Source organism: Staurois parvus, unplaced genomic scaffold (assembly GCF_062004578.1).
Source record: "Staurois parvus isolate SC_StPar_1 unplaced genomic scaffold, SC_StPar_1.0 ptg000013l, whole genome shotgun sequence".
NCBI lineage: Eukaryota > Metazoa > Chordata > Amphibia > Anura > Ranidae > Staurois > Staurois parvus.
Window position 1 is genome coordinate 14,486,323 of NW_028317809.1, and position 15,015 is coordinate 14,501,337.

General features: G+C 43.0%; 1 protein-coding gene across 2 annotated transcripts in view; it reads right to left on the reverse strand.

The window, feature by feature from the left end:
• CCDC158 (coiled-coil domain containing 158) overlaps positions 1-13,321 on the reverse strand; it is a 123,025-nt gene extending 109,704 nt beyond the window's left edge. For both annotated transcript variants that reach the window (XM_089675984.1, XM_089675972.1), the window contains exon 1: positions 13,244-13,321. In XM_089675984.1, the coding sequence (XP_089532110.1) occupies positions 13,244-13,253 (10 nt within the window). In that variant the 5' untranslated portion in view covers positions 13,254-13,321. The remainder of the gene's footprint in view (positions 1-13,243) is intronic.
• Between the last annotated feature and the right edge of the window lie 1,694 nt (positions 13,322-15,015).

Consider the following 15,015-nt stretch of genomic DNA (forward strand, 5'->3'; position numbering starts at 1 on the left):
TTATGCTGGCTGCTTTTTATGGGTTTAACCAAGCACAGTTATTACTTTTATATTACAATATATGAAACAATCTAACAATTCCACTGTGATTGCTTTTGATGTCTGTTCTGTTTACAAAGTGTCCATAAATTTGTAAACAGTTGGAAACACTAGTGATAATCCGTTTAAACAGAGGGTCCATCATGCCCTGCACTTATGGGATATCCTCAGTCTTCTGGGTGTCATTCAGCTTGGAGGCTGGGGAGAAGATCTCAGCACAAGCAAGGGATGTCAGATCACTAGAGGAACACAGTTCTGTTTTGAATACAAGAACAAGGATATTTATTCTCATCCATGTGACTAATGTTTTAAATCTCAGGAGGCTCAGCTGAAATTCTCACTTTTTTAAAATATAGAAATCCTGATTTTAACGTGTTAGCTTTCTAATTTGTGCAAAATGACAAAAAAAACTCACAAGGATTTTAAAGCGGAATTAAACTGTATATGAGTACCACAAACTTAAAAAGCTATTTAATTAATTTTTAGCCACTTGCCCTCCAGAGGATTTACCCCCCTTCCTGACCAGGCCATTTTTTGCGCCGCGTTAATTTAACTAATTGCGCGGTCCTGCAATGCTGCACCCAAATTTAATTTACGTCCTTCTTTTCCCTCAAATAGAGCTTTCTTTCGGTGGTATTTGATTGCCTATGCGGTTTTTATTTTTTGCGCTAAAAAAAAAGACCGACAATTTTGAAAAAAAAATATTTTTTACATTTTGTTATAAAACATACAATAAAAAAATGTAAAAAATCTAATTTCTTCATAAATTTAGGCCAAAAAGTTTTCTGTTACATGTCTTTGCTGAAAAAAAATCCCAATAATTGTATATTAATTGGTTTACGTGAACGTAATAGCATCTACAAATGGCGGTATATATACTGGAATGTTTATAAATTTTACTAGTAATGGCGGCAATCAGTGACTTATAGCACGACTGCGGGACTGCGGCGGGCATTCTGACACTGGGTGTGAACTGACTAACTGCCACTGACATCCCCAGTGACACTAATGCAGTGATCTGTGCTAATAAAAAGCACTGACCCTGTACTAATGACACTGGGCAGGAAGGGGTTACCATCTGGGGGATCAAAGGGTTAACTGTGTGCTGTGTATATTACATTGTGTGCTGTGTGCTGTTTTACTTTGGAGACATTGTGTTTTGTAGCTCTCTGCTGTGCAGAGAGATACAAAGCAATGTGTCCATGCTGACACACAGGTCTTTCACCTGTCAGCATTGCCAACGATTACTGAGTGCCGACCGGGAATGGCTGCGACCCGGCAATTGACATCCACAGCTGCCAATAGCGTTGCAGGTAGGGTAGCGTGTGTGTGCCCTCTTCCCAAGAATGCAAATCACGTATATACGTGATTTTGCGCTGCCGTGCCACCCTGTTGCATTACTTCTGCTATAGGGCGGATGGCAAGTGCTTAACTAGTTGCCGACCGCAGATAGCCGAATGACGGCTGCACTGCGGCCGGCCAGTTCTGGGTGGATGTCATATGACGTCCTCCTAGAACGCGCTCTCCTGCGCGCCCCAGGGTGCGCGCACTCGGCGATCTCCAGGATCGCTGTGTCCTACGGACACAGCTGATCACGTGATGTGGTAAAAGGCCAATCACAGCGGCCTTTTACCACGTGATCAGCCGTGTCCAATGACACGCTGATCACTGGGAAATTCAATTGCCGGTTCTCGGCTGCACTTTCCTCACGCTGTCAGATCGTGAGGAAAGTACTGCCGAGAACCGGCAGTTGTCAGAGCGGGGATCGGCACCGATCATCAGGGCACTGATGATCAGTGCCCTGATGATCGGTGCCCAGCAGTGCCACCCACAAGTTCCGCCCACCTGTGCCCAGCAGTGCGCCCACTAGCTCCGCCCACCTGTGCCCAGCAGATCACCCACCTGTGCCCAGCAGATCACCCACCTGTGCCCAGCAGTGCACCCACCTGTGCCACTCTGCAGTGTCACACACCTGTGCCCAGAAGTGCCACTTACCTGTGCCCAGCAGTGCCACCCACCTGTGCCCACCCACCTGTGCCCACCAGTGCCACCCACCTGTGCCCACACACCAGTGCTGCCCACCAGTGCCACTTACCAGTGCAGCCCAGCAGTGCTGCCAGTCAGTGCCCAGCGGTTGTGCCAGTCAGTGCCACCAGTCAGTGCCCAGCAGTGATGCCAGTCAGTGCCGTCTATCAGTACCCATCATCAGTGTCACCTATCAGTGCTGCCTATCAGTGCTGCATATTAGTGCCGCCTATCAGTGACACCTCATTAGTGCTGCCTATCAGTGCCACCTATCCGTGCCACCTCATTAGTGCTGCCTATCAGTGCCCATCAGTGCCGCCTATCAGTGCCCATCAGTGCTGCCTCATCAACGCACATCAGTGAAGGAGAAAAATTACCTGTTTGAAAAATTTTATAATAGAAACAAAGAACTTTTTTTTTCAAATTTTTTGCAATTTTTTTGTTTATAGCGCAAAAAGTAAAGCGCCCAATGGCGATTAAATACCACCAAAAGAAAGCTCTATTTGTGAGAAAAAAATGATCAAAATTTCATATGGGTACAATGTTGCATGACCGCGCAACTGTCAATCAAAGTGCAGCAGCACTGAAAGCTGAAAATTGGCCAGGTAAATAAGGGGGTATAAGTGCCCGGTAGGCAAGTGGTTAAGCAGAACTATAGGCAAAACTTTTTTTTATTTATTTTTTGTTAGATAGAGTAAGGGAGGATTATAAACCCAGTCAGTTTATTTTTTGCCATCTGTCCCATTGGAGAGATTTACCTTCACTTCCTGTCCCCCAGTCAAAACAGGAAGTGAGAGAAAATCCCTGCAAATTAAGGGAATCTCTTGGGGACCCCCTGGTCACAAGAACTAGTAGCACCAGTGGAAAATTTATTATAGTGGGGAATCTATTACTTTTCTGGAGACAACCCAAAATTTGGGGTTTCTTTTACTTTCACTTTTAATGACAATGGTAACCAGGTGTTCTAATCCCTTTGCACTATGCAAAACTAAAAAAAAGTTTTGCCTTTAATTATACTTTAAGGCTAGATTCACATCTGTGCGGGTGGTGCTGCTGCGGATCCGCACAAAATTCTAATGGCACGCCGACCGCACTGGAAATCGCAACCGCACTGGGAACCGAGGTTCCCATGCAGGCTGCGGTTTCCCAGGCCACGGGAGTCCATTCAGATGAATGGTCTCTCGTGCCCGTGCAAAACGCTGCCCGCATGGGCTCATATATGTGAACCAGGGCTAAGGGTCACCATACATGGTACAACCTGACCGTACAATCCCTGTACAATTAGCTTTAGAGTTACTGAAACTATGTAATAAGGGAACTTACATAAAGCTCCTAGAAAGGTCCTTATACTACATACTTGCTGATAGATCTAAAGAAGATTGTACAATCAAACTGCGATGTGTGTGGTGAGCTTAAAGCCGGCCATAGACAGATTAATACTCGACCAGTTCAGTAAGCACCAATCAAAATTCGATCCATCCATAAGCAGGCTGGTTGTACTGAAGTAAAATCAGCCTGTCTGATTTTTTGCATGTGATTGCTGCTGGTGACGAAAGCTGCTAACAGTGATCATTGTGTTCTGCTGGCAGGGAAGGCTTCCTGCTGACAGATAACAATAGCACAGCAGGAGGGATTCAGACAGTCAATGTTGATGGGGGAATCAAGTAATTTGCTTTCATTCAACCCATGGTGAAACACCACAGAGTGAAGAGGGATTGGCACAGCTGTCAGTTTTTATTGCTGTCTGTGCCCCCATTAGAGTGATTCACCCTCTCCATTTGTCCTGTTTACCATTATCATTGAAAGTGAAAGGTAAATAAAATCCCAAATTTTGGGTTGTCTCCAGAAAAGTAATAGAGGGGAAATCTTCCAATGGGAACACTGGTTCTGGTGATTGGATTCCCTTAATGTACAGGAATTTCCTCTCACTTTCTGTTTTGGCTATGGGACAGGAAGTGTAAGGAAATCTCCCCAATGGGACACAGTCGGCAAAAAATAAACTGACAATCTGAAATTAAAAAAAAGTTTTGCCTTTAGTTCTACTTTAATGTATGGCTGGCCTAAGTCTGTCTGTCTTTTTAACTTTTAGGCCTAATTCATACATGTGTAAAGAAGAGGCATTTGCTATTCCTCCCACTGACATTAACATTGGGGCACTATTCTTCCCATTGACACCTGTAACGGAACCGGAACCCAGACCACACTTGGGTATTTTCCATTATACTGCAGCTTCCCTGTCCGAACACAAATCCCCGGACATCACCCGCTGATCATGCAGTAAATAGACAGCACCAGACTCTTCTTAAGACAGGAAGTCAACTCCTTTATTCTCACACACACACAAGATATATACACAGGGCAGGGAAACACAACCAGGGACAGGAAACACATCATCAGCCCGCCCTATCAGTGGGAAGAGCTACAGGAAAGACATCATCAGCCCGTCCCATCAGTGCGAAGGGCTACAGGAAACACCCCTCCCAACCAAGACACAGAACAATGGGATGCAGCACATGGCAGAGGACAATGGACAGCCACATGGCAGAGAACAAAGGATAACACACCAATACACAATATACATTCCCATTCACATTCACACCCTGTACCTCTTAACAGGCACAGGATGTGTTAAACATAAAAATTTGGGAAGATGATACAGGGGTCCCCCCACCCCCAAATGTCACTCCCGTCACAACACCAACATTGGGGCACTGTTCCTCCCGTTGATACCAACATTGGGGCACTATTCCTCCCATTGACACAAAGGAGCATTTTTCCTTACACTGATAGCAAGGATGGGGCACTATTCCTCCCATTGACACCAACATTGGGACACTATTCCTCCCATTGACACCAACTTTGGGGCACTATTCCTCCCATTTTTTCAATTTAAATCAGATTTTTTTTTATTTTTATCAAATTAATTTTAATAAAATGCTTTTGGAGTAAAAATCTATCTAAAGATAGTTTTCTGTTTAACCTCCCTGGCGGTCTGATTATGTCAATATTTTTGAATGTCAAAGTTTTACATGTTTTGCATGGAAATTTGTTGTTTTATATTGTAGGCCTGTAATTCTTAGGAATAACTCACTTAAATCTGTCCAAACAGGAGTCTAGTAAACATCCTGGCTATGATAAAGTTTGAAACACAAAATCATAAATTATAATATAATAAATAATCTCAGTCGCAGAATTGTCCCTGTCGTCACTTTCAGTGTCTGATGACGAATTTCCCCACAAACTACTATCGCTCAATTCTGCAAGTGATTCTAATTCACTATCGCTGTTTTCTAGCTGGTCTAAGGGCTGGATCACACTGGATGCGACTTGGAATGCGATCTGCATGAACTGTGACTTGCATATCACATGTCAAGTCGCACCCTATTGTCCACTATCAGAGCGGTCATATCGGTCTGGTTCTGACTTGGTCGGAGCATCACCGATTTAAATAGTAGTACATGTACTACTTTTGTTGTGATTTGCATAGACTTCTGTGTCAGATGTCTTGCAAATTGCAAAGGAAATCGGCATCTCACCCGATTTTGAAATCGTGCGACTTCACTGTAAGTTGCACGTTTTCAAAATCGGCTTTGATGTGAACGGAGACTAAAACCACATTTGACCTAAGCCCCCGGTCACATCAAAACTGATTTTGAAATTGTGTGACTTACAGTGAATTCGAACGATTTGAAAATCAAGTGACCTGCCGATTTTCTTGCGATTTGCAAGACATCTGACACAGATGTCTATGCAAATCGCATGAAAAGTAGTACATTCACTACTTTAGAAATCGGTGCGGCTCCAACCAAGTCAGAACCGCACCGATTTGACCACAATAATTGTGGACAATAGGGTGCGACTTGGCATACGATTTGCAAGTCACCTGGCATGCAAATTGCATGCCAAATCGCACCCGATGTGACCAGGGGCTAAAGAGATGCTTTTTGGATACCATGAACGTTCTCAAGTTTCCAGGCAGAAAGAACGGTAAAAGTGCAGGCAGGGCACAGGACAAAGCACTAGGGACACAATTTAGGTGAAATGATTTGATACAGTAATGTAATCCTAACAGATTACAATGTATTGTGTGTATGTTATATTTTTACTTTTTTGAATCTCCCACCGGTTCCGTCCCCCAGCGTCGTGCCGCTCGCAGGGAAGGAAACCTGGAAGACGGATGCCGGTATCGGCCAGAGGACACAGCTGGAGGACATCAGGGAATCGCAGGACAAGGTAACGATCGGGGGATCGCAGGACAAGGTAAATTACACTAGAGTGTAGTCCCGAGTGTAGCTCGGGGTTTCCGCTTTTAACACTGTAAATGAACCCCGAGCCACACTTGGGATTACCGCTAGGAAGGTTAAGATACATTAATAATTTAGTTTATTCAGCATGAAATGGAGCTTAGTTATGTAGCATGAGGTTGTATATTCTGCAATATTTACATTTCGGTAAACTCATTCCATGAATCCAAGCTCTGCAAGCTGAGAGAACATGCACTGCTTTGATGCATTCACACAATTTTCACACAATTTCACAGTAACCATGAGAAAACACACGAAATAAAAGAATTTGAGTCATTCTCCAGCTATGTGTGAATAACCTATTAACCTAAAGTAGGTTCTGATATCGCAGTTTTACTAACCTGACAGCTTATTATTCTAAAAAGGAAACCTTTATTTGGTTTGCAAATATTAAAGATTCCAACTACCAGCAAGAATGTGTCAGATTCCTTACATTTAAAGAGCACCTGTCGTTTTAGATCCATCGTGGCAGCGCCTGTTAGCGGGCATCCACTCACCTGCTGCCGCCACGGTCCTCACCTTGTTGTGTCACTGCTGCATCACCAGCCATCCCATTAAAGTAAATGGGACTGTCGGTGAGTCAACAGCGGGTAAGAGGAAGAACCGCTGTGGGACAGAGATGACAGGTGCTCTTTAAAAATTATGATTTAAATCGAGCCTTTTCACTAGTGATTTAAATCATGATTTAAATCGTGATTTAAATCAACTTGATTTAAATCAAATCCACCCTGCTGCAATCCAGCCCTCCTAAAGCTTGAAGGACAGTAAACGGACCCTTTGTTTAGAAAAGTTGGAGACCCCTGGTCTAAAATACACACCACACTTGCATCACATTGCATTGCTCTTGATCTTGCCTGCGATTTGCAATTTAATAGGAGTGTGCCAGAAAGACTTTTAAAAAGCTCCTACTGCATTTGACAAGCATCTGTGGGGGGGCTAAGGCAAGGCAAGCCTTAGTTATCATCCCTCCCAATCCAAAAAACCCCCAAAAAACAGGCTTTTTGAGAATTCAATCAAATGTGCCTACTAGCACAGCCTCCGACCTGAACTTCCATTTGAGGAGTGCGAAATGATGTCAGCATTGCATGTGCCCTGAACCCCTTCCTGGGGACTACATGTCACATGAGGCCAAGTGCCAACGCTTATACATGCCCCTTCTAGTCCTCTGTTGCTGCCTGTGCATGTACGTGTAGACAGACATGTGGTCTCCCTCCCAGGAGTGGGCATAAAAGGGTAGCTCCATAGCAAGGCAAATAAGCCTCCCAATAAGAGGAACCCTGTGGCAGGAATGTTTGGAGTGGCTCAAGCTTAACCACTTGACCTCCAGAGGATTTACCAGGCCTCTTTTTGCTACTCGGCGCTGCACTAATTCAACTGATAATTGCGCGGTCATGCAATGCTGCACCCAAACAAAATTTACGTCCTTTTTTTCACACAAATAGAGCTTTCTTTCGGTGGTATTTGATCACCTGTGCGCTTTTTATTTTTGCACGCTATAAACAAAAAAACGCCAAAAATTTTGAAGAAAAACAATATTTTTTACTTTCAGCTATAAAAAATATATAGTAAACTCAAAGTTAGTTATAAATTTAGGCCAAAATGTATTCTGCTCCATGTTTTTGGTAAAAAAAAATAAAAAAATCCCAATGACTATATATTGATTGCTTTGTGTGGAAGTTATAGCGTCTACAAACTATGGTATAAATACTGCAATTTACGCCATTTTTCTGCTATACAGCGCTGCGCTAGTTTAACGGACAATTGCGCGGTCATGCAATACGGTACATAAATGATTTACATCCTTTTTTTCCCCCACAAATTGAGCTTTCTTCTGGTGGTATTTGATTGCCTGTGCAGTTTTTATTTTTTGCGCTATAAAAAAAAAGGCTGACAATTTTGAGGAAAAAAAAAACAATATTTTGGACTTTTTGCTATAAAACATGTCCAGTAAAAAAAAATGCAAAAATCAAATTTAGTCAAATTTCTGCCAAAATGCATTCTGCGACATGTCTTTGCTAAAAAAAAAACCCAATACGTGTAAATTAATTGGTTTACGTGAAAGTTATAGCGTTTACAAATGGCGGGAAATATACTGGGATTTTTAGGTTTTTTTTATAATAATAATGGCGGCAATCAGCGAATTATGGCGGTGATCAGTGACTTATGGCAGCGACCAGCGACTTATGGCGGGACTGCGGGACTGCGGCGGACATTCTGACATTGGGGGGTACTGACTTGGGGTCACTGACATCCCCAAAAACACTAATACAGTGATCAGTGCAAAAAAAAAAAACACTGACACTGTACTAATGGCACTGGGGAGGAAGGGGTTAACTTTATTTTGCAGGGAAGGGTTATCTGAGTGAGGGGAGTGTTTTACTAGGGGGCGGGGGTGTGTGCTGGACGGGACAAGGCTGATCGAGAAAGAGAAACTCTTCTTTCTCGATCAGCTCGTCCTCGAGCTGTCATGGAAGTGACAGACAGCACAGCTACTGCAGCTGTGCTGTCTGTCACTCGTTGCCGCTGATCGCCAGGAAACAGCCAGTAAAGACTGGCTGTGACCCGGCGACTGACATCCGCGACGGTAAATGGCGGGACAGATAGGGCGGTGGCGCGCCTTGCGCGCGCCCCCTATCTGTATACAAAACACGCGTTTTAAAACGTGGTTTTGCCTGCCAGTGCCGCCCTGCCACCGTATTTCTACAGTGGCAGGGCGGCAAGTGGTTAAAGGCTATGTCCATTTTTTATACCACGTAACATATTACACTCGTATTTAGGTTGTAACACAGTGCCAAGCTGGTGCCACCTTACAGGATCATGGGATTCTTCTCCTTGGCAGCTCCTGTCACTTTTAAAACTTAGGCTTCATTTAGACATGCGGGGGGTGGCAAAAATGCGTGGTTGAGCTACATTTCTGCTGCCCGCCAACCACCCCCCCTCAAGCTGCAATAGGCAACTGATGGGGTTGTTTACATGTTGTGGCCGCGATGTTTTGCTCTCGCTTCAAAGTTTACCTGAGATGTAGCAATCAGCAAATGGGGAAGCTCCACAAATGCCCCACAAGCATGTGCAGTGCATGCCACTATGGTGCATTGGTCAGCACAAATTGGGTTATACAGGCAGTGAGGGAATGTCACATTGCTTCCTCACTACCTGTCAGTAGCCTATGAGGCACTATCCAAATGCAAATCGGGCTTCAGAGGAAAGGAAGAATTAGGCACATGTCTATATCTACCCTTACTGCCTGGTCATACTGGTGCGATTTCAGGTGCGAATTGGCCAAGTCACACCTGAAATTGCATCTAATGAATGTAAATGTCAGTGTCTTAACATATGTGATTTGCTGTAGCGTGATTTCTCAAGTTGTTCTTGCTTTACTTTTTTGCAGTTTTGTTGCGATTTCACATACGTAGAATATAATGGGAATTGCACTGGAAATTGCAAGAAATCATTGAAATCACAAGTAGCAATAAAGTATTCAGAAATCGCACCTGAAATCTGGCTGACATTGCACACAGATCACGCAATTTTATATCGTGTGACTTAGCGTGGCTGTGCGTGGCCCTGTCTTCCCAGCCTCATCACATTCACATGCCTGCTATCGTGGCAGAGGGTAGCTCTCAATGGCACACAAGTAAAGTGATTACTGCACTTAATCTGTCGATACTTCCTTCACCTCCGTAATGGAAAGTCCATACATAAAGGAAGAGTCTGCAGGAATAGGGTTGTTGGGCTGAATGCCAACCACAGCACCACCTGCCTGGAGTTTGCATGTTCTCCCTGTGCCTGTGTGGGTTTCCTCCAGGTACTCCTCCCACACTCCAAAGACATGGTTAATTGGATCCTGTCTAAATTGTCCCTAGTATGTGTATGTATGAATGTGAGTTAGGGACCTTAGATTGTACGCCGCTTGAGGGTTACAGACTGATCTGAATGTATAATATATATGTAAAGCACTGTGTAAATTGATGGCGCTATATAAGTACCTGTAATAAATAATAATAATAATGTGGCATTGCACGGATCACATAAAAAATATTAAATACACATTTTTTTCTGCAAATGTGGGTACATTAATATTATTATACAAGCTATTTATTATTATAATATTACAGGCATACCTCGGTTTATGAATTTAATTCGTTCGTTCTGTGGGACTTTTCGTAATGCTAAAAATTCGTAAACCGAAACGCGGTTTCCTATAGGAATGCATTGAAAACCAATTAATCCGTTCCAGAGGTCAGAAAAAAGTTAAAAAAAAGTCTTTTATCTGTTCAAAGCTCTTTATAAAGTGCACTTTAAAGGCATAAATACTGTACAGGGACATGATTAAAAAAAATTCGTAAATGCATTGAAAACTAATTAATCTGTTCCAGAGGTCAGAAAAAGGTAAAAAAAAAAGTCTTATCTGTTCAAAACTATTTTTAAAGTGCACTTTAAAGGCATAAATACGGTACAGGGACACGATTAAAAATAAATTCGTAAATGGATTGAAAACCAATTAATTCATTCTGGAGGTCATAAAAAAGTCAAAAAAGGTTTTGTCTGTTCAAAACTCTTTATAAAGCGTACTTTAAATACATAAATACTGTACAGGGACATGATTAAAAAAAAATTCGTAAATGCATTGAAAACTAATTAATCTGTTCCAGAGGTCAGAAAAAAGTAAAAAAAAAAGTCTTATCTGTTCAAAACTCCTTATAAAGTGCACTTTAAAGGCATAGTACTATACAGGGACATGATTAAAAAAAAATTCATAGATGCATTGAAAACCAATTAATCCGTTCGTATTGCGAAAAAAATTTGTAAACCGAGGGATTATTGTCAATGGATTTTCATTCGTAAACAGAAAATGACGTTACCTGAGGCATTCGTAAACTGAGGTACGCTTGTATTATTATACAGGATTTATATAGCGCCAACAGTTTGCGCAGCGCTTTACAAAATGATATATATAGTGCTGACAGTTTGCACAGCACTTTATAACGTGAGGGCAAACAGTACAGTTACAATGCAATTCAATACAGGAGGAATCAGAGGTTTCTGCTCTTTCTTATTATTACTATTATACAGGATTTATATAGCGCCAATAGTTTGCTCAGCGCTTTACAATATAAAGGTAGACAGCACAGCTACAATACAATCAAAACAAAAGGACTAAGAGGGCCCTACTAATAAGTCACCAGTCACACCACTACGATTTAAAATCATGTGATTTGTATGCGATTTCAGCTGCGATTTCAGAAGACTTTATTGCGACTTGTGAAGATTTTCAATGATTTCTTATGATTTGCTTTGCGATTTGCATTATATTCTACGTACGTGAAATCGCAATAAACTGCAGAAAAAAGTAATGCAAGAACTGCTTTAGCAATCACCCTGCAGCACGTCCATAGCACATGTTAAGACACTGACATTCACATTCATTCAGTATGGTTTCAGTGGTGATTTTAAATTCGCAAATGGCACCTGAAATCACACTGGTATAATAGGGTAAGGATTACAGCTTACAAACAAAGATTTTTTTTTTTGCAAAAGGAACTGTTAAAGAAGAAGTAGGTGCATCAGACAAGGTAAGTCCCTAGGAAAGCTACACTTTAGGCTGGATGGAGCAGCAGCAGGATCATACACAGGGGTGGACTGACAACTCATGGGGCCCCCGGGCAATAGGGGATCATGGGGCCCCTGTGTCCTTGCCCAAACTCAAAAAAGCCTATGAAAAAGGTACCAGGGGCATCTCATGGGGCCCCCTACTGACCCCCGGCACTCAGGCAGTGCCCGAGTTTCCAAATGGTCAGTCCGCCCCTGATCTGCGTCACTGTCCTTGAGGTGGGCAGCTGCAATCACTGCACTGACGTGACGTACAAATAGTACATTAAAAGTAACGAAAGCAAAAAAGTATGGCAATGATGGTTTTTCGGCTGCTTTGATTAGAGGCAGTAGGGCTCATGTACACAGGGTGTTTGGAAAACTCTTTTGAACGATGGAAACTGACTGCTGGAAAATGTAGGTTAAAAAACGTCAGTTTAGCTGCGTTTGTATACTGCGTGTATGCGCGTTTAGCCACGTTTATGCGCATTTGCCTTCAGAAGCGTTTTTAAAAGATAGCCTCAGGAGACCCGCCCAAATGCCCAGAATGCACTGAAAAATAGTAAATAATTAACTATTTCAGACATTTTGAGAGAAATAGAGAGCAGAAGCAGAGAGATCAGTATGTGTTGAGATTACCTGTCTTTTCTGGTTGTATTCACTATGGATCCCATCATGAGGATAATGCAGTACGTTCTACCATTTTTTCCTTCATGAAAAACCTGGAACTGACTGCGCTGGTGTGCTAGGTCCATTTGAGTACATGGAAAATGCTTTGTATGCATTTCTGATGATGAAAAAAGGCTCTGGACACAATTTGGATAAGGAACAGTTAAAAAAACACTTCTAAATGCAAACGTTTCTAAACGCGGTTAACTGCGTTTACAAGCGTTTACACATGTTTACAAGCAATTGGCGTTTGAAACGCTGATAAATTCTACTCCTGAACGTAGGTTTGCTGCGTTTAAAAAAACGGCTGTAAACTCAACTGCCTGTAAACAACTTTAAACGACGATGTGTACATGGAGACATAGGAAAACATTAGGAAGAGTTCAGGGGATCCTGAAAAAAAAACGCTCAATGGCTCCTGAACGTCAGTTTATCAGATGCAGTGTACATGAGCCCTAAGTCTGCGGCGTCACAGTCCCCATCCTCAGGGACAATGGCCCCGTACAGGTGCACAGTACAGTAACTTGATACCCCAGAGGCCATTCCTCTGCCGCCTTTTGGGCACAATGCAGACAAATCACCCACGTCCCCCCCACACATACAAACTGAAGCCTCACCTATGACCATGCCACTCCGATACCAGGACCTGTGTCTATGGCAGAAGGGGGAGATGAAGTGCCCACCCCCACCCCAGCTTGCTCTGTCGGTTTACTAAAGACGCTTCTCTGTTGTCATAGAGACGCTCCAAGCCTGGAGGGTGGAAATCAATCCGCCCATCCCCAGTCACTTTGTTCTGAATAGAAGGAGTTTTACTTCTGTAGCTCTCAGTAACTGCTGGAGGCTTCAAAAGACAACACTACTCTGAATGGCAGAATTCCTCCCTGGAAATGTTAAAAGGTTACATATAGATGACTTTTTCAGGTAGTTAGTCGAGCTTCCTAAAATCTAACATTGTGCTTTTATTTGAATTCAGTTGCTATATAAAGATACTCTATTATTGAAAAAAATATAAATAAAAGTATTTCCAGCCAAATTGGGACCTGCTTTATATTTACCTGTTATCATTCATATAGCACAACAGTATTTACCCCTGGTTCACATATATGCGGCCATGTGGGCCGCGTTTTGCAGGGGCACGAGAGCCCATTCATTTGAACAGACTCCCGTGCTCGTGACACGCAGGGAAGAAGTCCCTGCACTTCTTTGGAAAACGCAGCCCGCACAGGAACCTTGGTTCCCAGTACGGTTGCGTTTTCCAGTGCGGGCGGCGTGTCATTAGAATTAATGGTGCCCGCCCACGGGTCCGCATTTTTCTGTGCGGGTGGTGTGGCTGCACAGATTTTCATGCGGATCCGCAAAGGCGCCACCTGCACAGATGTGAACCTAGGGTAAGGGCTCATGTACACGGGACGTTTGGTAAACTCTTCTGAACAATGGAAACTGACTGCTGGAAAACATAGGTTAAAAAACATCAGTTTAGCCACGTTTGCATACTGCGTTTAGAAGCTTTTTTTTAAGATAACCTCAGTAGACCTTCCAAAATGCCCAGAATGCACTGAAAAACAGTAAAAAATTAACAATTTCAACTATTTCAGAAATTTTGAGAGAAATAGAGAGAGCAGAAGCAGAGAGAGCAGTATGTGTTGAGATGACCTGTCTTTTCTGGTTGTATTCACTATGGATCCCATCATGAGCATAATGCAGCACGTTCTACCATTTTTTCCTTCACGCAAAACCTGGAACTGACTGCGCTGATGGTGTACTGGGTCCATTTGAATACATGGGAAACGCTTTGCATGCATTTCTGATGATGAAAAAAGGCTCTGGACAGCATCTGGACATGGAACAGTTAAAAACCACTTCTAAACACAACCGTGGTTAGCCGCGTTTACAAGCGTTTGGTGTTTGAAACGCTGATAAAATCTACTTCTGAACGCAAGTTTGGTGCGTTCAAAAAAACGACTGTAAACTCAACTGCCTGTAAACAACATAGTGTACACATAGGAAAACATTAGGGAGAGTTCAGGGGCTGCAGAAAAAAATGCAGCAAAGCTCCTGATCGTCAGTTTATCAGCTGCAGTGTACATGAGCCCTTAATCCCCAAAACAAAAAAAATGTCATATATTGCAGCTGTCCAATTTTTAGATGTGATGGCTGCTTTAGTTTTCTTTTTTTAGGGTCCTTTCATCCCGTTTATCGGATCCGCTTGCTCAGCCGGGGATCTCTCCGCTGATCCCTGCTGAGCAAGCGGATGACAGGTCCGCTGCTGCAGAGCAGACACAGAGCTGCTCGCTCTCCTCTATGGGCAGTTGGATGAAAACGAACTGCCTGCCCGTTTCCATCTGACAGGCGGAAGGGGAATTGGATCCCCATCTGTCCCTTTTTGGTG